The 21,207-nt window shown below is 38.4% G+C and overlaps 2 protein-coding genes across 9 annotated transcripts in view; one reads left to right on the forward strand and one right to left on the reverse strand.

Moving 5' to 3' along the window:
* The window catches only part of ACTR8 (actin related protein 8), a 28,390-nt gene extending 7,814 nt beyond the window's left edge, over window positions 1-20,576 (forward strand). The window contains exons 7-14 of one of the 3 annotated variants that reach the window (XM_073351533.1): window positions 663-795; window positions 1,176-1,329; window positions 2,750-2,845; window positions 4,296-4,436; window positions 6,138-6,402; window positions 6,790-6,953; window positions 7,680-7,819; window positions 14,878-20,073. In XM_073351533.1, coding sequence (XP_073207634.1) covers window positions 663-795; window positions 1,176-1,329; window positions 2,750-2,845; window positions 4,296-4,436; window positions 6,138-6,402; window positions 6,790-6,953; window positions 7,680-7,819; window positions 14,878-14,971 — 1,187 coding nt within the window. In that variant the 3' untranslated portion in view covers window positions 14,972-20,073. Of the gene's footprint in view, window positions 1-662; window positions 796-1,175; window positions 1,330-2,749; window positions 2,846-4,295; window positions 4,437-6,137; window positions 6,403-6,789; window positions 6,954-7,679; window positions 12,578-14,877 lie in introns of those variants that run through there. The other 2 variants (XM_073351535.1, XM_073351534.1) reach the window with 2 other exon arrangements.
* Window positions 9,581-21,207, reverse strand: part of IL17RB (interleukin 17 receptor B) — a 39,184-nt gene continuing 27,557 nt past the window's right edge. For 5 of the 6 annotated variants that reach the window (XM_073351542.1, XM_073351543.1, XM_073351541.1 and 2 more), the window contains 6 exons: window positions 20,056-20,103; window positions 18,723-18,874; window positions 16,661-16,726; window positions 15,241-15,325; window positions 14,095-14,199; window positions 9,581-11,221 (listed from right to left, as the gene is read on the reverse strand). In XM_073351542.1, the coding sequence (XP_073207643.1) occupies window positions 10,608-11,221; window positions 14,095-14,199; window positions 15,241-15,325; window positions 16,661-16,726; window positions 18,723-18,874; window positions 20,056-20,103 (1,070 nt within the window). In that variant the 3' untranslated portion in view covers window positions 9,581-10,607. The remainder of the gene's footprint in view (window positions 11,222-14,094; window positions 14,200-15,240; window positions 15,326-16,660; window positions 16,727-18,722; window positions 18,875-20,055; window positions 20,104-21,207) is intronic. The other variant, XM_073351540.1, reaches the window with a different exon arrangement.

The following is a 21,207-nucleotide window of genomic DNA, read 5'->3' on the forward strand; positions in this document are numbered from 1 at the left end:
CACAACCCTGGGTTTAGCTGGCCAGTGCTCAAACTGCTGAGCTATCCTGCCCCCCTCATGTGAGGTGTATGCAAACTGGTAACATGCTGGTTGTAAGAGTTGTTAAATACACTCTAGAATTATGTTCTTAAAATGTGTTTGGCAAGCAATGCATAAATCTTGTCAGTCTTAAACAAAGGAATGCGTATTTGGTATGTCTTAAACAAAGGTATGTCTGACCAGCCTGATCCTCAGGAAGGGACAAGGAAGGTACGTTTACATACAAGATAAACATAGCCATCAAATTAGCAAGTGGGTTAGGTAGCCTTTTAACTCTCACAATGAGAGGAAAAGACTGCAAAAATGAACAGCTCCCTGGTGGACACAGCAAGCTGAGTCCCCAGCACAGCTTCTTTCCTCCTGAAGCAAGGTCATTGAATTTTGGAAAATATAAGCAAGGACAGAAAGCCATTTTAGCATCCATCACTTGAGGGAGTGAAGGGGCCAGAGTTCGTGAAATCACAGAACTTTGGTCTTTCAGGTAAGAGGGCTGAAGTCTCTGGAATCTGAGTGTAGGTGAGAAAACTGCTTAGGCAAAGATTGTAGCTTACTGAAATTAAGTTTACTTTAAATGTCTGGAGCTTGGTTTAAAACCAGACTTAATCTTCCTCTCATATTTTTAGGTATAGTGGTCCATCAGGAGTCTGTCTGTGCTACTTTTGGAAGTGGCTTAGGTAGTGCGTGTATAGTAGATGTAGGGGATCAGAAGACAAGCGTTTGCTGTGTAGAGGATGGCGTTTCACACCGTAACACCCGGTAACTTTTTCTTTATGAGCAAAATTACTTCAAAACCACTAATGAGGGTGGGGTGCAGATGATTTATCTTACATTACTTGTTTTTAAGAAGGATTTATTAGTAGATATACATAAGGGCAACACTGTATTAATGTAGTTAATTGTTTTTTGGTTTAATACTTATGACTTTCACAACAGGAACATCCCGTTCTACTATATGATCCATATTGGAGAGTTTTTGTTCCTGTAAAGAGAGCAGGAGCTGGCCCTATGTGCCATGTAAACTATGTGGAAGTCGTGAGCACAATATTGTACATGTTCATTTTTAGGCTGATACATAATGTTAGCTCTGGGCTCGATGAATAAACTAATGTTCATCTGTTACTTTCTCTTTGTTTTAGGTTGTGCCTTGCATATGGTGGGTCTGATGTATCAAGGTGTTTTTACTGGCTTATGCAGCGAGCTGGGTTTCCTTACAGGGATTGCCAGTTAGCTAATAAAATGGACTGCCTTCTCCTTCAGCACTTAAAAGAGACATTTTGTCATTTAGACCAGGTGGGGAAAAAGTCTTAAGCTTAAGTTGTTGATTCTACATGACAGTTTTTGGAACAATGATTATCTTGTCTTCCTGAGTTGGGTGAGGATTTGCTTGTGCATTATTAGTAATTAATTAATTAATTCCCCGTTAGTATAAAGCAGTGGTCCCCAACCTATCTGTGGGAATAGCACATTCCTATTCCCAACAGACTGTGGTGGGCACCAAACACCCCGCCGCCAAGAAGTGGCAACAGAAAGAAGCCTTGCCGCTGAAATGCCACCGAGAAATGGCAACGCTTCTCGGCGGCATTTTGGCAGGCGGTTCTCAGGTGGCCGCGCTCAGCGGCGGCATTTCGGTGGCATGGTGTCCTGCAGGCGCACACAACTTCCCTGGTGGGTGCCATTGCACCCACGGGCACCAAGTTGGGGACCTCTGGTATAAAGTATACTTAAAAGGCTTCTAATGTTAGTATCCAGTTGTAGCATCAAATGACCTTGCTATATTTGTGCATAAAACATTTCATTTTCCTATAACCATGATACCAGGCAGTTAGTACATGAACTCTTGCATTTAAATACAAAATATTTGCGCACATACATCTCTAAAGGTGTTTGCCATTTCAACATTTAAGAAATCAACAAAAGTTTAAAATACTTCCAACTCCACATGTTTTTCCTGGAGTTCAAAAACACAAGCAGAGATTTTCCTTTGAAAAGAAGGTGTTGGTATAGCCACTTTACAATTTAGATTTATGGCTCTGATAACACACACTACATTCTTTTTTCACACTTTGGCCTGTACTTAAAACATGCATGTCTGACATGGTTTGTCGTTTTGATATTTGCTTGTCCTTGAGAGATGGAAGCAGAAACCTTTTGGAATGTCTTTGATTAGCTTTAATATTTTGTAACATAACTAACTAAACATATTCATTGTTATGTTTCCAAACATCCTGGCTATGACGTACTTGAAGCTATGTCTTAATTTTCAGTAAAGGTGCAAACAAGTTTGTAATGTCCTAATTAAAAATAAGTTAAAATTTTATTAATACAATTTTTGCATCAGTATTGAGGTCTCCCCCCCACAGCAAGTTTCTTGCTGAGTTCCTTCCGTGTGGTTCAGTTAATCCTCTGGGTTGTTGAGTCACGTAGTTCCCATTTTAGGCCTCGGTCCTACAACAGGATCTGCTAACATGTATTCCACTACCCAAGCACAGCCATGTTGACTTCAGTGGGAATCTGCATGCAGAAAAGGCTGCATTAGCAGACCCTGTTGCAGGACAAAGGCTTTGGAAAACAGGAAATACAAACAAAATTCAGATTCATAAGTGAGTTTCATTATTTGTTTGTCTTGATGAATACAAGTAAAAAGCTTTGAGACAGGAATCTTAGACTGTACAGAATTGATTACCTTCTTGCCATATTCTATTAAAAATAGGATATTTCTGGATTGCAAGACCATGAGTTTCAGATTCGTCATCCAGACTCTCCAGCCTTATTATACCAGTTCCGTTTAGGGGATGAAAAACTACAGGTAAATTCAAAATGTGTGTGCACAACAGTAGAACCTTGTGATGAAGTCAAAGTCTGGATGGCTGCAAGAGGGTACTTAAAGGTCGCTATATTAGCCCTAGAATGTTAAAGGCCCTTTTTCCTATAAACCGAGAAGGGGTTACCTCAGGTCAAATTAGGGACACCTGAATCCACTTAAACACGGTCTGAGGCCTTTAAAAACCCCTCCTCTGGGGAGAGCAAAGGAGGACACACACACACCCAGTGGCAGCAGGGGAATAGGCTATTCCAGGGTGAGAGGCTGTGTTCCTTCCCATAGGGGAAACAGCCAAACCTGAATGCCTGGTAGGGGAAGGACTGACACCCCAGGGTAACCAACCAGATGATCCCTTGCCCCAGCGAGGGGGGCAGCGAAAGGTACCCCTCTGGGGTTTTTGTTCAGGAGACTGTTTCCTTTTGTTTGGTGGAGGATCACCCCTTAGGCCGACTCTCAGACCTATCCTGAAAATATGATCAAGGGAGCGTAGAAGGGGGATGACAAACCCTGGCTGAGTGGGGCTGATTACCCCAGGCCCACCATCACGAGAGGGGGAAACACTAAGTCTTGCAAGAGAAAAGAGGTGTTTAAGAGGCCGTGTTTAAGAGGCCACTTTAAGAATGGCCATACTGGGTCAGACCAATGGTCCATCTAACCTAGCATGCTGTCTTCTGACAGTGGCCAATGCCAGGTGCCCCAGAGGGAATGAACAGAACAGGTAATCACCAAGCGATCCATCCCCTGATGCCCATACCCAGCTTCTGGCAAAAATGTACGGAGGATGCATATCTGTCACTACCCTCCCACAGCATATGCCCCATTGCCCAGTACTCCATGGAATGCCTTACTAAGCTGCCTCACATTTTAGTGGATGTACCCTACAGAGGTTGTATGCTTTACCCGTACTTAAGGGCACTTTGTTAAAAGCTGTTAAAATCAATTTGCTGTAGATAGGAGCATCTCTAATACATCATGGTGACCACCTCATTACCTCTCTGTCTTGTGGCTAATACCAATTAAGTATCTGACATGCCTCCTATCTGTGGTCCTGCATCCTATACTTGATGAATGCTGATATATACGTTTTTTTTCTCTCTCACTACTATGACTTTTTGTAATACACTTGTAATGCTGATGAACACTAGTTGACAGTCTGATACCATTTAACATATATATAATGTGCGTGGGGTTTTCTTTAATGGTTTACAACTTCATTTTTTAAAGAAAACTCAGTTACTTCTCCCTGTTAAAAGGCTATTTGAAACAAAGTAGTAATCTGATTCTGAGGCATGAGACACTTTACAATTGTAAATTCAGTAAAAAATTATTAGGCTTTATTTTAAAAAGAATATCTGTTAATGGACAAACATTGAACTTCAAAAATATTTGTTTAAACAGAAGATTGTATTAAACTTTTTTATCTTTTACTACCCAGGCTCCGATGGCTCTGTTTTATCCAGCAACTTTTGGAATTGTTGGGCAGAAAATGACATCTTTGCAACACAGGTCACAAGGTGACCCAGAGGATCCTCATGATGAACATTATCTATTAGCTACCCAAAGTAAACAAGAGCAGGTGTGTTAATGTTTAGTTTTCACAGAAAACTACCGTTTACCTAGAAAAAAGAAAAGGAGTACTTGTGGCACCTTAGAGACTAACAAACTTATTTGAGCATAAGCTTTCGTGAGCTACAGCTCACTTCATTGGATGCATTCAGTGGAAAATACAGTGGGGAGATTTATATACATAGAGAACATGAAACAATGGGTGTTACCATACACACTGTAACGAGAGTGATCAGGTAAGGTGAGCAATAACCAGCAGGAGAGCTGGGGAGAAAAAACCTTTTGTAGTGATAATCAAGGTGGGCCATTTCCAGCAGTTGACAAGAACATCTGAGGAACAGTGCGTGGGGGGGGGGGGGGGGAGGAAGAGAGGGGAATAAACATAATTACTACCTGTGTGTGTTTCACTCACCATTGAAAAGCAGCCATCTCTTAAGCTGAGAGATGGCAGCTGTTCTGTGTCCAAAGCATTAAAGAACAGGTTTTAGGCAGGGAAGTGAAGAATAACTTGTCCACTAGAAACAACAGAGGCAGTTTACATAGGCCAAAATGTAATCGCCCATCTTAGAATTTACCCAGAACACTGAAGCTAACACAGTTTTGCAGAAATTGCCATGGAGTTTTCACCAACTACACCTAGTCAGGATCTCTGCCTCATCTCATCTGAAAGGCAGCACCTTTAGCATGCTTTGTAATAATTGTAGAAGGTTAATTTTGTAATTATGTGCTAAATGTCACTCTTGGCCTGAGTAGTGGAGACATTCAGCACGTTTTTGTAGTAAATGAAATCTCTCATAATTAGCATTTTTTTTTCACAAAGACTTATTAAAAAAACCTGTTTACAGTGAATTATAAATAATTTTAAATAATTATACAGCACTTGGAGCACTTCATAAATATTAAGTAATGGGAATAATTAAAAATGTACACAAATCCTTTAACTACTATAAAACTTATGGGCTAAAAAAAATTAACTGATTTGTAACAGGCAAATGTATAGGATTTTGATTCAATTTAAGGCGAATCTACAGAGTTTTTGTACTGTTAAAACTATATGGGTTTAGAAAATGTAGTGAGAATAATGGCTTGTCTACACTTGAAACGCTACAGCGGCATAGCAGCAGCACTGCAGTATAGACACTATCTACGCTAACGGGAGGGGTTCTCCCATCAGTGTAGGTAATCCACCTTCCTGAGAGGCGTTAGCGAGGTCAACAGGAGAATTCATCCATCAACCAGGCACTGTCTACATGGGGCCTTAGGTCTGTTTAACTATGTCACATAGCGACCTAGTTTTCTAGTGTAGACCAGGTCTAAATTAAACTGATATAAGCACCTCTTATACAAGTATAACTGTATCCACACTAAGGGGTTATTACTGTTTTAACTATGTGTAGACAAGCCCATAGATAAAACTTCTGTATTTGTGGAAACTACGTTATGACTTTATGCTATGATACCCATTTGAAATGTTTGATGGACTTCGAAAATTATTTTTTTTAAAAGTCGTGGTTTAGAATAATATTTGTATGGGGTGGAAATGCAACATTCAACAGTTCTTTTCAGCAAGCTAAAGAGAATCAAAAGAACAATTAGTGCTATATTATTTGTCATTAGAACGCTGTTCTATGCCAAAACAACCTGCGAGGATTTGAAATGAATTTTTTTAATTAATAAAATTAACTTACCAGTTTATTATTTTGTTTTTAAGTCTGCAAAAGCTACAGCTGATAGGAAGTCCATGTCCAAGCCTGGTGGATTTGAGGGAGACTTGCGTGGCCAGTCCTCAGACATTTCAGAGAGGATGTATCCACAAGAAGTGGAACTGGGATCCTCTCAGAGTGATTGTATAATAGCTGGAAATGAATCTGAGGAACTCCTAGCAGCACACATGTCCAGGAAAACCGCTATATCCCAGTTTGAAGGCAAAGCACTAGGCCTTGACAAAGCCATTCTTCATAGTATTGACTGCTGTGGTAAGAACTATATTTGCATAATACTGTCATTAGAGCCCAATCACTTGGTCAGGATTCATATCAAATTCCAACATCTTTCATTACCTTACAGAAACTAGAATTCTCTACTTTAGCTCTGTTGTCTAGAAAATAAAGAATTCATCCATCTAGTCTAGTCATGTCTTCTAGAAAATAAAGTGCTGTACGGTCTCTCATTTCCAGTGCTTTATGAAAGCCCATTTTTGTTAAATATCTTCATGCTTTTAATAACTGAGAAATGTCTGCTTCTGCAATAACTTTCACTCATCCTAACTACTTTGACTTTTATGCAGTTCTTCATAATCCAAGTTTAGGTAGTATTAGCGATTCATTTATTTTTATTTAAAATTATATATCATATCATTCCAGCATCTGATGATACCAAAAAGAAGATGTATAGTTCTATCCTAGTAGTGGGAGGAGGTCTGATGTTTCATAAAGCTCAGGAATTTCTTCAGCACCGAATTCTCAACAAAATGCCTCCTTCTTTCAGAAGAGTTGTTGAAAATGTAGAAGTCATTACAAGACCTAAGGTATGATGTTAATGAAGCTGAATTAATGAACTATTCATAGACTATTTGGAATCTAAAGGTTTAAAAATCTATTATTTCAGAACTATCACAGTTTAGTTACATTCCTTATGGGAGACCTGAGATCAGATTGTTTTTCAGATCACTATACTATGAGCTACCACTACAGATATATGTATCTGGAGGTAGAATGGTTAGTTATAGTAGCCTTACAATTGATAGATTAGTGCTAATTGCTTCTTTCAGAATAAGAAACATAACCAACAGCTAGTACAGTTAGTTTTAGGAAAAGGGACTTGGAGTGGCCATGAGAAATACGGTAAAAGATAACTAATCCTGTCTGCTTGTCAGTAACATAAGTTAACATTAGCAAAGAAGGAAGAGTAAGAAATATAAGAGGATGCATAGTATTGTGTGTAAATAATATTTGGCATTAATCAGCTAAATTTCTAAAACAAACTCTAAGTATTCCCTTTTTCATTAGTTTTACTAGCGAGGGTTGATTTTCCTTGTTGACACCTGTAAAATCAGTGACTTCCAAGTTCCTTAATAAATTAAACATGGTGAAAATATTTAGGTTTATCACATAAAAACATTTGGGGAAATTGTTGGCCTGATTTTTCAAAGGTGCTGAGTGAACTTCCATTACATTAAATGGGAGCTGGCCGTATTTAGTACCTCTGAAAATCAGATCCGTAATTTTTGTGCAATCCTTGTTCTTAATTTTAGGATATGGATCCACGCTTGATTGCATGGAAAGGAGGTGCAGTTTTGGCCTGCCTGGATACAACACAGGAGCTATGGATCTATCAGCGAGAATGGCAACGCTTTGGTGTCCGGATGTTACGTGAGAGAGCTGCATTTGTGTGGTAATCTAACGAGATTATAGTGGAACCTCAATTAACTGAATATTACTTTTCAAAATTGTCCTGTTGTCCGAAGAAAGCTCATTTCCCCTGCTTGTGGTTTGAGACTTTTTTTTTTTTAAATATGCTAGTTTTTGGCTGAGGTTTTTCAGAAGAGCCTGAATTAGGTGCCAAAATCCTATTGAGTCAAAAGGGAAGTAAGTGCCTAAAATGCATGGGCACCTTTAAAAATCCCAAGTTTTTGGCTTTTTACATACAGATTTCTGTGCATATGGGTGCTCCTGCTTTATCCAAATAAATTATAAACAGTTGGGGCACAAGTCAAACTTAGTGTATAAAATACTAAAGTGGCATACAGACAGACATGCATTTGTAAATAAGTAACATTATACTGAATGATTTGGTCTTAACTTTAGAAGCAGTAAGTCTAGTCTGGAAGCTTTTAAAGGAAAATTGCAGTGCCTCTTAATAGGATTGATTTAAAATGTAATGGATATGACTCCTCTTCTTAAACATTTTAAACCATTAAGATCAGAACCCTGTGAAAAAGTGAAATTAAGTACCGTTGAGGAACAAAGTAAGTATCTTAACACAGCTTTTTCCTTCTGTATGATCTTCATGAATTTTATTTAATGCAATGTTACTTCTCACACTTCTTTTATTCTTTAGAAAAGAATCCATGTAGAGTTTTTGTCATATAAATATACAAACTTCTGGTGGTTACAAATACTTTAATTGGACAAGTTTAATGAAAAAAACGGAACAAAATAAATACAAGATATACATATCATCATCCCTGTTAAATGTTTAATAACTACTAAAATGAGTAGCAGCTTACAGCTACTCTTCCTAGTGGTGTGTTTTCTTCCAGAATCAGTGCTAACTTCAAAGAGAGAGACCATTTCTCTATAACAATTGAACTGTGTTTCACCTATTTTCTTGCATGTTTTCACTGTCAGGAAGACTTGTCAACATCCAAAATCACTGACACAGTTTTTGGCTCCTACCCCCTTAAAATATCCCCAAAACACTGCATCTGAGCCAGCACAACAATGTTCAGTGCTATCACAGTACAGGCAGCAGGAGCTCACCTTTGATAGGTAGCCCTTATTCACACAAGGATGAAGAAAATCATGAAACTGAAATCCTTCTCATTACTGTCCACTGCATTAGATAGGCAAAAAAGCCATACACTAACTGTAAAAAGTTATCTGAAGTGACAATTTTGAAATCTCCAGCTCACCCACAGTGGTACCACCCTGCTACTGTTAATCCCACCCCACAACTAGTTGATGGCAACATTCAGCATTATGGGGGAGTATGCCCAGACCATTCCTGCACTGCTAGCGCTTTGTCTGTTGTGACTTATCCCACCCTGTCTGTTGTAGCAATCTACTCTAGACTATAAATATAAACCTCATAGGGATACTTCCAGAATTTTAGTGACTACCAAAGAGGCATCTACTTTTTTAAAAACAGAAGAAAATTTGTTCTTTTTAAGAGCTAATTTTCCTGTCACTGAAAATTCTCTTGGAAAATGCATTTATGTTAAAACATTAGTGCAATCTTAAACTAAAAGCAGCGAGCTATATCAGTGTGCCATTCCTGTATATTTGTTGCAGGCAGCTGAAGACAGTCTGTCTCTGACTTTTTTTCATCCCAAGGTACTTGAAGCATAACCAACGAATACCCAATCTGGTATCTTTGTCTGTCCAAGTTAAATATTGTTGCTAGTTTTGCTGTAACAAAAAGGGTCCACAAATCTAACTGTATAAAACAATTATTTAATTTTTTAAAATGTGGTAGCTGAACCGTATTACAGAAAATGTACATATTTACAGAGATCATATTTGATTTGATAGACTTCAAATGGGTTCTGTACAATAAACGTTTCATAATTCCACATGGTTATCAGTATCATCAATGGGGCTTGACTTGTACATGTGGCAGATGATTTCATGAACCAAACATGGGTATTAATGGCCTATCCAGTTGTTTCCTTCTTGCGGTCAGGTGGGAAACAAGTGTTGCTTCTTAAATATACTTAATTTCCTTAGCATTTGAGCGTCAGGAACTCCAGGAAGAGAACTGCTATAACCATTATATAGATGTATTAAGTCCTTTATTTACACTACAAAACTTATTCAGACACAAATTTATCGTATAGAATTATTAACATAGCATTAACAGTCCAGAGGAGGACATTAAATTTTAGTCCAATTAAATCCAGTAAGTAGATAAAGGGAAAACCCGCTATCATATGCACAAGATACATTTAAATAATCTTATGAAACATAGAAAATTGTAATTTTTCTCCTCTCATCAGAAAGTAATTCGAGATATTTTCCCCTCATGTTTTAATTTACCTATTTTTCTCCTTTTTTAGACGGTGTTTTAAACATAAGACCAAATCATGCCCCAAAGTCTATAGGACCATTAATTTTTAAAAAGTTTGTTTTGTTTTCCAAATACAATATAGTAACAATGACAATTCCATGTCAAACTGACCATACCTAGCTTTTCATTCTATACTCTTTTCCTTAATTTTAAAAACTAGCTTTACAATTAAATGACTAGCTTTAAATATTTCTTCCTAATTTACATAAAGGAGTTTACAATACACTGATGAATGGGTAGTTACCTCTCCTATGTAGACTTTTATAGCTTCGGTTTCTCTTTACTTTCAGCCTCTTAATTGCAGGATCAGGGCAAAAATCAGTTAAGCATGTTTTATCCAGAATTAATTTCACCCAAGCAAACTCATTTTAAATCCATCAAGTGCCTTACAAAATCATATTCTTCTGCTGCTGAGATCTTGTCTATTGTATTCCTCAGTTTGTATACATTTGGTGCTAGGTCTCCAGCCACAAACTAATTTTGTATTTGTGCCATGGGCCTGCTTATGTGAACTAGAAAGATCTCTACGAAAGATGTCAATGTCCTTCATGAGACAATATTTTGGACAGGTGTTCAGAGCACTTGGGAGAGTGTCTTCTGAATTTATTTCACTGAAAGAAACCACCATGTATTTGTGCAGAGAAGACATATTTTTCATATCGCTGCAGAAGAGGTTAAATGCAAGAGTGAACATACACTCAGAGTTATCTTTGTGGCTGTCTATGCTTTTGTAGCAAACACTATCACATTCAGTAATGATATAGCTTGAACTGAGGAAAATTATCTTATCTGCAGTTTCTTTCTGAATAGCAAGCCATTGTACTGGGCCTTGTTCAGCAATTCTCCTTCTCTGCCACATATCGATAATAACATCACTTTGACAGTGCTTGTGCAGAAATTCAGCAAAAGCCAGGACAGTATGCTGAAAACACACTTCTTTTGGATATATAACCAGTACTTTAACAGGTTGTTGTAGCTCTGCATGATGGAAGAACATTTTCTTTGTATCTGTCAATAAAAAATATATATATACTATATTGAATTTAAACATTTTTAGCAGCAAATAAAATCAACATTTGAATGAGTTCCTAAACTAGGTATGGAGGAGTTATGCACTTGTAAAAAAAAGATTTATTCCAGAAGGTTCATTTTTAAAAGATTAGATTATGCAAGTCAATCACTAAATCAACCCTCATTTTGACTCCAAACCCTGTCTACTAGGAAACTGCTGACACTGGTTGGCAAATAAGTCAATGTGTCCCCATGAACCAATGCTGAAAGTAGATTGACAAAACTAGTTTTGTCTGGTTTTTACTAGTACAAGACAGTACACGTTCCATTGTGTCTCAGTCACCTTTCTGTAACAGTGCTGTAAACAGTTTTGTGCCATTTAATGTAAAGCTCTGTCCTCACTCTGAAAACTGCAATGTTAGTTTCAGAATTCAGTGGTACAGAACTATTTTTATGGCTAATGGAGTTTCTCATTTTGAGGATGTGGTTTAAACTTCTCCCTGACAATGGGTGGAGTCTTTATTTCCAATTCATTGCCATGACTTTTAAAGCAAAGGTGAGAGGAAGTGTAATAAAACATAGTGTGCTGAACATAGTGTGCTGAACTTTTAAAGCAAAGGTGAGAGGAAGTGTAATAAAACATAGTGTATCCAAGAGCTAGTCTAGGTATTTGTGAAGTGGTATAATCTCCAGCTAAGACCAAAGATGTTCAGTTTAGTAAGGACTATACCCCCAATTTTGTTTCTCTGTATTTTAGAAGCATAATTCTAGTAGGTGAAGTGTGGGATGGAAACTAGGAGATCTAAGAGGGAAATTAGCTAAAGAAACTCTCAGTATAGCTGAAGCAGGAAGATTACATGAAAATGGGTGGGTTTGCTGAACTACCAGAGAGCTAAGAGGGAGCATTTGAGGAGAACAAGGCCATTGCAGAGACGTTAAATGGTTTCTTTGCTTCATTCTTCACTACAGAGGATGTTGGGGAGATACCTACTCTTTTCAGATAATAAAGATGAGATGCTGTCTAAAACTAAGGGGTTAGAAGGTGCTCAGCAAACTGAGATGAGCAGCAAAAAATTACCAGGACCTGATAAGCAAATAGTTCTGAGTGAGGAATTATGGAGCTAACAAAAAATAGGTACTATATCAGAAGACTGGAGGGTAGTAAAATGTGCCTATTTAAAAAAAAAAGGTTTCAAGACTTATCCTTGGAATTCCAGACTAGTGACCTTTACTTAAATGTGAGTTAAACTGGTTGAAATATTTAGGGTTATAAAATACCTAGATTAATGTGATAGTATAGGGATAAGACAGTCCTGGCTTCTGTACAGAAAAAATTATGGCACGTTAGTAGAATTCTTCATTAAAAAAACCAGTGGATTAAGGAAAGCATCCAGTTGATATAATTTATTTGGACTTCCTAAGAGCTTCTAATAAAGTCCCTCACCAGAGGCAATTAAGGAAAGTAGGTAAGAAGTAAAGAAACTAGTTAAAAATCAAAGCAAAGAGCAGGAATGAATTATCAGTTTTAAACATGGCAAAAAATTGGGGAATATCAATGTTCCCTAATAGGACTGGTGTTTACTATATTTATTATTCAAGTGGAAAATGATCGGGAGGGTAGGGGACAAAACTTGCAGATGACATTTATTTAGGTTAGTCAAGACTGGCAAAAGCTGTCATGAGTATCAAAGTGAGCTAAAAAAGCTAGGAGAATGGGCAGCACAATAGCTACTGAAAGGCCATGCTGACAATTACAAGGTCATGCCCACTGAAATGAAAAAAATTTAATAGGCATTGTGGGGTACAATTAACTACCACCAAAAGATGGAAGGAAAAAGACTTGGGCGTCCTTGGGACAACTCCACAAAAACCTCAAAAAGAACAGGAGTACTTATGGCACCTAGTTAGTCTCTAAGGTGCCACAAGTACTCCTGTTCTTTTTGCGGATACAGACTAACACGGCTGCTACTCTGAAACAAAAACCTCAGGCTTCTGTTGTGATATATGACAGTCAATGAAACTGAAAGATGACCTGTAAAACTGGCAAAAGGAAATACTTTTTTAACCCACTGAATTATTAACCTGTTTAATTCATTGACACACATTACCACTGAGGCAAGAGAGAGCCTAGTAGCATTAAAAAAAGATTATATTTTTATGTTGATGATGAGAACATCCACAGAAAATCAGAGGTATAAAACCCTTGTGTTTCAGGGCATAAACCAAGCCAGCCACTAATCTTGGGGGTTTAGGAAGAAAGTTCCCTTATGTGCAGGTTATTCTATAAGTGAAGTCTCTTGTACTTTCCTCTCAAGCATCTGGTACTAGGCGTTGTCATAGATGAGATACCGAACTGGAGAAATCACTGGTGTGATCCAGTATGGTGGCTTCTCTAAGTTTATCTTAGTTCTATATGGACTTTGCTTGAGGCAGTGCTTCTTATAAATGATGTCATTTGAGACTTTTCTACTTCTGGTTTGCACCTAAAACATAAGTCTTCTCTTCCCACCTTGCCATTCTTTTATCTCCTCTAGAGACATGCATACAAAACAAGTAATGAATCTAGTGAGCCCTAGAATTGGACACAATTTGTGTTTTAGGTAATTTTTAAACTACTCTTGTTGTTGGTTTTAATATAAATAATTATAGGATTGAACATTTACCCTGAAATTCACATATAAGTGAAGGGCGGGCTAAGAGTTTCATAAATTAGGGTATAGTAATGCTTGCTTGTTGTGATATTTAAAAGATATGATATATAAGTGCACTGCAACACCTTTAATATGAACTGCCTCACTAAAAGGAAACTGAGGCAAAGATCAAAGAACCTTAAAGTACAGCTTTTTCAAAAGAATGAGTAAAGGTCTTACCACAGTTCCTGAAAAATACTACAGCAGCAATCACACACACAATTACAAATAAAGCAGCAAGGATGAGACACACATATCTTCCAGATGAATCAATTGTGATGGTCCCTAAAAGAGAGAGAACCATAAGTCTTCAATGAGGAGCCTTTTGAATAATTGACTTTAAAGAAAAAAAGGCTTTTGGTTACTTAACAATTGAACTAAGCATTTCCAGGCTGTATACATGAAAGAGAAACTGCACTAAAATATGACTTTCCCCACAAAGGTTATGCAGAAATGTTAACATGTGCTGAGGAACTTGAGAAACCCTGTTCTCTACACTGCAGCAGGTGCTATCTTCTTCCCATCCTACTCCCTTAAGTTTCCTTCCATGTCCCTGCAGAGACTGGCAAATACTTCCTTCTCCCAGCAGACTGACATCCCATGTGTCATTCTGACCTCCCTCTGCTGTTTTGTCAGCACTGATAGCTGTTAACTGGCTTTAATTTATATAGTTTAAATATGCAATGTATTTAGCATGAAAACAAACATTTTGGAAGGAGTGCTGTAAGAGGAAGGATAATGAAAGACAAAGTAGACCAAGGACTTCAAAGGGACTGCCAGAGGTACAGTATATGATCCTAGAGTGCTCATCATCTACTTAGCCTCAACGTTAATCCTTCCCATGCTGTCAGATGTTGCCTAGGGTACAAACAAGACTTTCCCATCCTGGGCTATCATGCTGTTTGGCAAAATGGCGATCTTGTGTTTTAATAACTTAACTTTCCTTTTTTTTTTTAAATCAAGGATAGGTTGTTGGCCTATTGCTCAACCCCCCAACCTTGTGGACCAGTGGATTGCTGTCCATCTCATCTACTACCCTTTGACCTGTCCAGTTTAGGTGGCCCTACCAGGAGTTAAAACTGCTGCCACCACAGCTCTGAGGGGCATTGGAACACAGAAGCCTTTCTACCACATCAAGCTGCAGTCCCTAGGGAAGGATCGTTAAAGAAGTATCTGAAATTCAAATTTTTCTTTACCAAAGAGTAACTGCTCTAGACTTGAAAGCGTAAGAGACACACAATGGTAGGTCAGTGGACATAGTAAGAGACAGAACAAGCTATAATTCCTACTTCATCTGTTTTGAATGCTGATAAATACTCAACTAACCATTACTGTGGTTTTGAACACACATTGTTAGGGTTCCTTTGTGCCTTCGACAATCATATTCACATTTAGCAAAATAAGGAATTATCTAAAGAAAAAAGAAAAGTAGAAGAAAAATTCTAATATGCAGACAAATAAATACTTAGTGACAGCTTTATTCCTTCCTGTTTCTTTTATCCTGTTTGGCCCTTTGGTGTCCTATTCTGATTACTGAGTTTCTTAAAGAGACTTTATCGCGTGACAATATAGAAACTTAAAAAGTACTTTCCTTACTAATAACTTATATGACTAAAACGAAAGAGTAATTTCCTTTTCACTGTTTATTCTGCTGGTTTATCTTGTGCATGACCATACTACTGCAATGCCTAGTTTGCAAACACTAATTGGGAATATTTAAGCAATATATTTGTTAAAATTAAATAGTTTTAGAAAGAGTTCCATTGAACCACCTCTTTTCATTTTCATAATTTCAATAAAACCTAGATTTGTGGCTCAAACTGCCTGTGTCCATTTAAATGATGCACATTGATAACAGGAATAAAGAGCCCAGTACGTGTGTCTTCTCAGGCTAAAAGGCAAAATATAGTACTAGTATATGCTCTTTATGAAGCTGTACTTAGTAAGAGTCAAGGCTTTTCTGTATTCTCTGGTGGTTCTATAACTGGGAAATGCATCTGAGACTTACTGGAGTTGAGGTCAGAGTAAGGTATATAATTGAAAATAGGCTGCTATACCATCCTATATAAACCTCAATTTGGGTACCAATAGTTTATATGTGACCACATTTTGGGCCCACACTGAAATTAATGGGAAAACACCTGTTGATTTCTATGGTACAGCTTATTATCCTACAACTTATTATGAACCAGACCGTTGTGTATACAGAACAAGAATACGTGATCCCAACCTTAAATGGACCAATTTAGAATACAGTCATTTGTAGATGTTTTTAAGAATAAATATAAACTCCAGATAATACATTTCCCAGCTTATCTGCTTAACTGCTCTGTGCAGTGAAGCAATTTTAAGGAAATAGAAACCACAGGATTATAGATTCATCTGTTTGTCTTAGTTGTTCGCACATATATCCCCAAAAGGCAAGAATCTGGATCTGAAAAACACCCCAGTAATACCAAGACCTCAGTGTAAATATATTAAACACGTTTGTCTTAAGCGTTGTAGCACAGGAGATTTATACTGTGCAATTTATTTAATCACTATTAGTAGAAACAAAACTTATGTCCAGTAATCCATGTCCATTCACTTAATGCAGTACAAAGGTGAACTCGAAATCAAGAGCTACATGGTATTGCACACAGGGTTACTAGACATTAGCCAGAAACAATGTAGTATTTGCATACAATTCATTCATTTTAAAGAAGCTACTTTTCCCATTGCAAATTCAATCAAAATTGAACTTTACCTGTACAGAAATATTGTTGCTTTGATCACTCACTGGTATTCTAACAGAAGTTCTAGTTTCATTGATCTAATGCAGATAGAAACCAACAAGAAAAAAAAAGTTGAAGCAAATGTGTTACACAAAGGAATAATTTAAAAATAATATATAATAAGGGGAAATATATTTAAAATATTGATCAGATTTGTTGACACTATTAAATATAATATACATTTGTTGTTTTAAGTGATGATTATATCATTTTTAAATCTGACCTCTTTGCTAGGTAAGAAAAAATTTCAGAATATCTCAGCACGTAACCTTCATTAAGAATAAGTTTGAGTTTAGGTAAAGCTTATTTAAACTAGTACCATATTACCATTTTACAGTCTATTATTACACCTTCCCTGTAGAACACTCCCAATTTGAAAATGTTACAAATCGAAGCATTTTTAAAATCTGAAAGATAAATGGGTAAACCACAAGGTAGCACCATGGAGAGTAAAATGTTTGAATCGTAGAACCAAAGAAGATTAGGGTTGGAAGAGACCTCAGGATGTCATCTAGTCCAACACCCTGCTCAAAGCAGGACCAACCCCAACTAAATCATCCCAGCCAGGGCTTTGTCAAGCCAGGCCTTAAAAACCTCTAAGGATGGAGATTCCACCACCTCCCTAGGTAACCCATTCCAGTGCTTCACCACCCTCCTAGTGAAATAGTTTTTTCCTAATATCCAACTTAGACCTCCAGCACTGCAATTTGAAACCACTGCTGCTTCTTCTGTCATCTGCCACCACTGAGAACAGCCTAGCTCCATCCTCTTTGGAACCCCCCTTCAGGTGGTTGAAGGCTGCTACCAAATCCCCCCTCACTCTTCTCTTCTGTAGACTAAATAATTCCAATTCTCTCAGCCTCGCCTCATAAATCATGTGCCCCAGCCCCCTAATCATTTTCGTTGCCCTCTGCTGGACTCTCTCCAATTTGTCCACATCCTTTCTGTAGTGGGGGGTCCAAAACTGGATGCAGTGCTCCAGATGTGGCTTCACCAGTGTCAAATAGAGGGAAATAATCACTTCCCTCGATCTGCTGGCAATGCTCCTACTAATGCAGTCTAATATGCCGTTAGCCTTCTTGGCAACAAGGGCACACTGCTGACTCCTATCCAGCTTCTCATCCACTGTAATCCTCAGGTCCTTTTCTGCAGAACTGCCACTTAGCCAGTCGGTCCCCAGCCTGTAGCGGTGCATGGGATTCTTCATTCCAAGAATTGTTGAACCTCATCAGATTTCTTTTGGCCCAAGCCTCCAATTTGTCTAAGTCACTCTGGACCCTATACCTACCCTCCAGCGTATCTACATCTCCCCACAGCTTAGTGTCATCTGAAAATTTGCTGAGGGTGCAATCCGTCCCATCATCCAGATCATTAATAAAGATGTTGAACAAAACCGGCCCCAGGACTGACCCCTGGGGCACTCCACTTGATACCGGCTGCCAACTAGACATCGATCCATTGATCACTACCCGTTGAGACTGACAATCTAGCAAGCTTTCTATCCACCTTGTCATCCATTCATCCAATCCATACTTCTTTAACTTACTGACAAGAATACTGTGGGAGACCATATCAAAAGCTTTGCTAAAGTCAAGATATATCACATGCACTGCTTTCCCCATATCCACAGAGCCAGTGGACAGTGTGTGCTGCAGATTATTGACTAGACCTTCCAAATTAGCAGAACTCAAATACTCAGCTCTGGGATTTTACACAGTTCTCTTACCACCTGAAGCACAAAGAAAAACTTGCTGCCTTCTTGGAGAAAAGGAGCATAATTATTGGAGCACAGCTCTTCCTAAAGTTGGCTGTCATTCTCCTAGAACCCAGCACACAGACTTCTCATGGACTGCTGGCCAGTTCCTCTAATTTGTCTGAAAAAAGCATGCCCCCCGCTAACTTGGTAAAATGTGTTGTAATGTAGATTGTGATAAAGGAGAGGAAAAATAAAAGAAATTGGATTTACCATTTTTAGGTATCTAAAAAAGCATGTGTATGTTTTAATGTTAGCTGTTATATGTACAAGAAAAATACCTTTGTCATCAAATCCTTTTCAATAGGTACATCACATTTCTCACACTCATAGAGAAGTATGGTATATTTGGTCCCAAGGCTACTTGTTGTAAAATTCACTTCCACTTCTGCCTCTGTTTTACATGCAGTTATATTTGGATTCCACAGACTTCCTGTGGGTTGTAAAGAATACAGTTTAAAATTCTTAATAACTGCCTACGTGCTGAAAGTTGTTCCCATTTGAATGTAGTGCTCGTAAAAGGTGCCAGACTGACAGCCCAAGAGAGTGGCTGCCTGTTTGGACAGCATGGGCAGTGGGAAAACAATTGCCCCACAGTGGCCTAATTCTGACCAGCGGAGACAACCTTTAGAAGTGAGAAAACAGGCTAAATTCCACACTTGTTGGCCTCTCTGCTGAAGTGCCCTACTGGGGAGAGAGGGGGGTGTGTCTCAGAGTGGCAAGTCAGAAGAGTGGTTGGTCAAAGTAGCTATGTTGCTGCTGAGTTCAGGCACTGATATTTTAAAATGAAAGTGGCAAGCATGTCCCGCATATTTAAGACTCAAACAAATTCACAAAGGCTTTTTAGCCTCCTCCCTACCAGATCCTGTATGGAATTCCTTTGCCTCATCACAGGTGCCTTTTGCAATCTGGGATCTGTCCAGTGGTAACTGGACTAACTCTACCATCTTATAAACACATGCCAAATTAATCTCTCGATCCCACAATATATTAGATTAGGAAGTATGGAAATATCCTCTAATTTAGACTGTGCCTACTGCTACTTTAGGAATGTGCGGGATTCTCAAACTTCTGATTTCAGGGGAATTCAAATTTGGTACCAGAAGCAAGATTCAGATTTAGGTCTCTGCTTCCTATTTAACAGCAGCAGCATTCACTCCATCCTTCATAGCTGGGATTGCGGTTGGCACATGGGTAGATCTGATATCACACACAAGACACCAGATATCAGCATAATGCTATCACATTCTTTATTACAAAGAATGTCCAAAAGGATACAAGGAGGGCTGTTTGTCAAAACTACAGGGGACAAGATAGTTTGATTTCAATATTTACACATTTACATGGGATTTTTTTATTTAATTAGTCTCAAAGGGCAGATAGTCCCTTAAGGGCCTTTTCAAAGTTGGATAAATATAATCTTGTGAAGAGTTATGAGCAGTTTTCTTTCTTATCATTGACTGCATGTATATCCTGGCACTGAAATTGGCTCCAGCGTGTTCATCTCCCCTTTTCAGTATTTTAAAGGCTTTATAAGGTAGAAAATAAATATCAAGATTGTCCCTATTGCTACATTTGTGAAAATAAATCCAAAGATACATCTATTGCACTTACCCACTTCTATGCAACTTTTGCTGTATTTCATTACATTATCTTTACAACCTGTGGATTTAAATGGATTTTATATATTTTAGCAAATATATTATCTCTTTGCAGCTATATATTTTCATTGAAGCCTATCACATGCGCATATGAAGTCATTTCTCACCAACAAACTGTAGATATCACAATTAGAGTTATTTGCATTCCTGGGCAGCTCCTATGAAATGAGCTCCACAAGCAGCATTCTCATCTCCTCATTTAGTTCTCCCATTTTGGAAGTGTCACATCCTTCTCCCCTGTCTCAGGCACAAAAATGTGGGCAGCTCTGCTCATGTATGCAGGTAACCACGCTACAGACACATGATTCTCTTCAGATAAAATCTTCTTGTGGCAATTTATGAACCCAAACAAAAAAAACTTGGCCTTTCTGATAGCATTAGAAGCCTCTTCACACGTAATACATGCATCTACCCCCACTAAGAAGGTTGGTCCCCCCACTACAGAAGGGATGTGGACAAATTGGAGAGAGTCCAGCAGAGGACAATGAAAATGGTTAGGGGGCTGGGACACATGACTTATGAGGAGAGGCTGAGGGAACTGGGATTGTTTAGTCTGCAGAAGAGAAGAGTGAGGGGGAATTTGATAGCAGCCTTCAACTACCTGAAGACGGGTGCCAAAGAGGATGAGGCTAAGCTGTTCTCAGTGGTGGCAGATGACAGAACAAGAAGCAATGGTCTCAAGTTGCAGTGGGGGAGGTCTAGGTTGGATATTAGGAAAAACCATTTCACTGGGAGGGTGGGAAGCACTGGAATGGGTTACCTAGGGAGGTGGTGGAATCTCTATCCTTAGAGGTTTTTAAGGCCTGGCTTGACAAAGCCCTGGCTGGGATGATTTAGTTGGGGATTGGTCCTGCTTTGAGCAGGGGGTTGGACTAGATGACCTCCTGAGGTCTCTTCCAATCCTTATATTCTATGATATTACCACAGTTAAAAAAAAAAAAAAGGCCCCTGAACTGCTTCCTCTGCTTTTTAATTATCTAATTCCCAGCAGTTAAAAATCTAAACAAGAAAAGACAACACAAGGCCATGCCTGCTTACAGTGATTTAAAAACAAAGTGAACATAGTGTTTTTTAAAGATGCTAAATGGACAGCCCTGGAAGAGGA

This window comes from Lepidochelys kempii, chromosome 7, assembly GCF_965140265.1.
Source record: "Lepidochelys kempii isolate rLepKem1 chromosome 7, rLepKem1.hap2, whole genome shotgun sequence".
NCBI classification, from domain to species: domain Eukaryota; kingdom Metazoa; phylum Chordata; order Testudines; family Cheloniidae; genus Lepidochelys; species Lepidochelys kempii.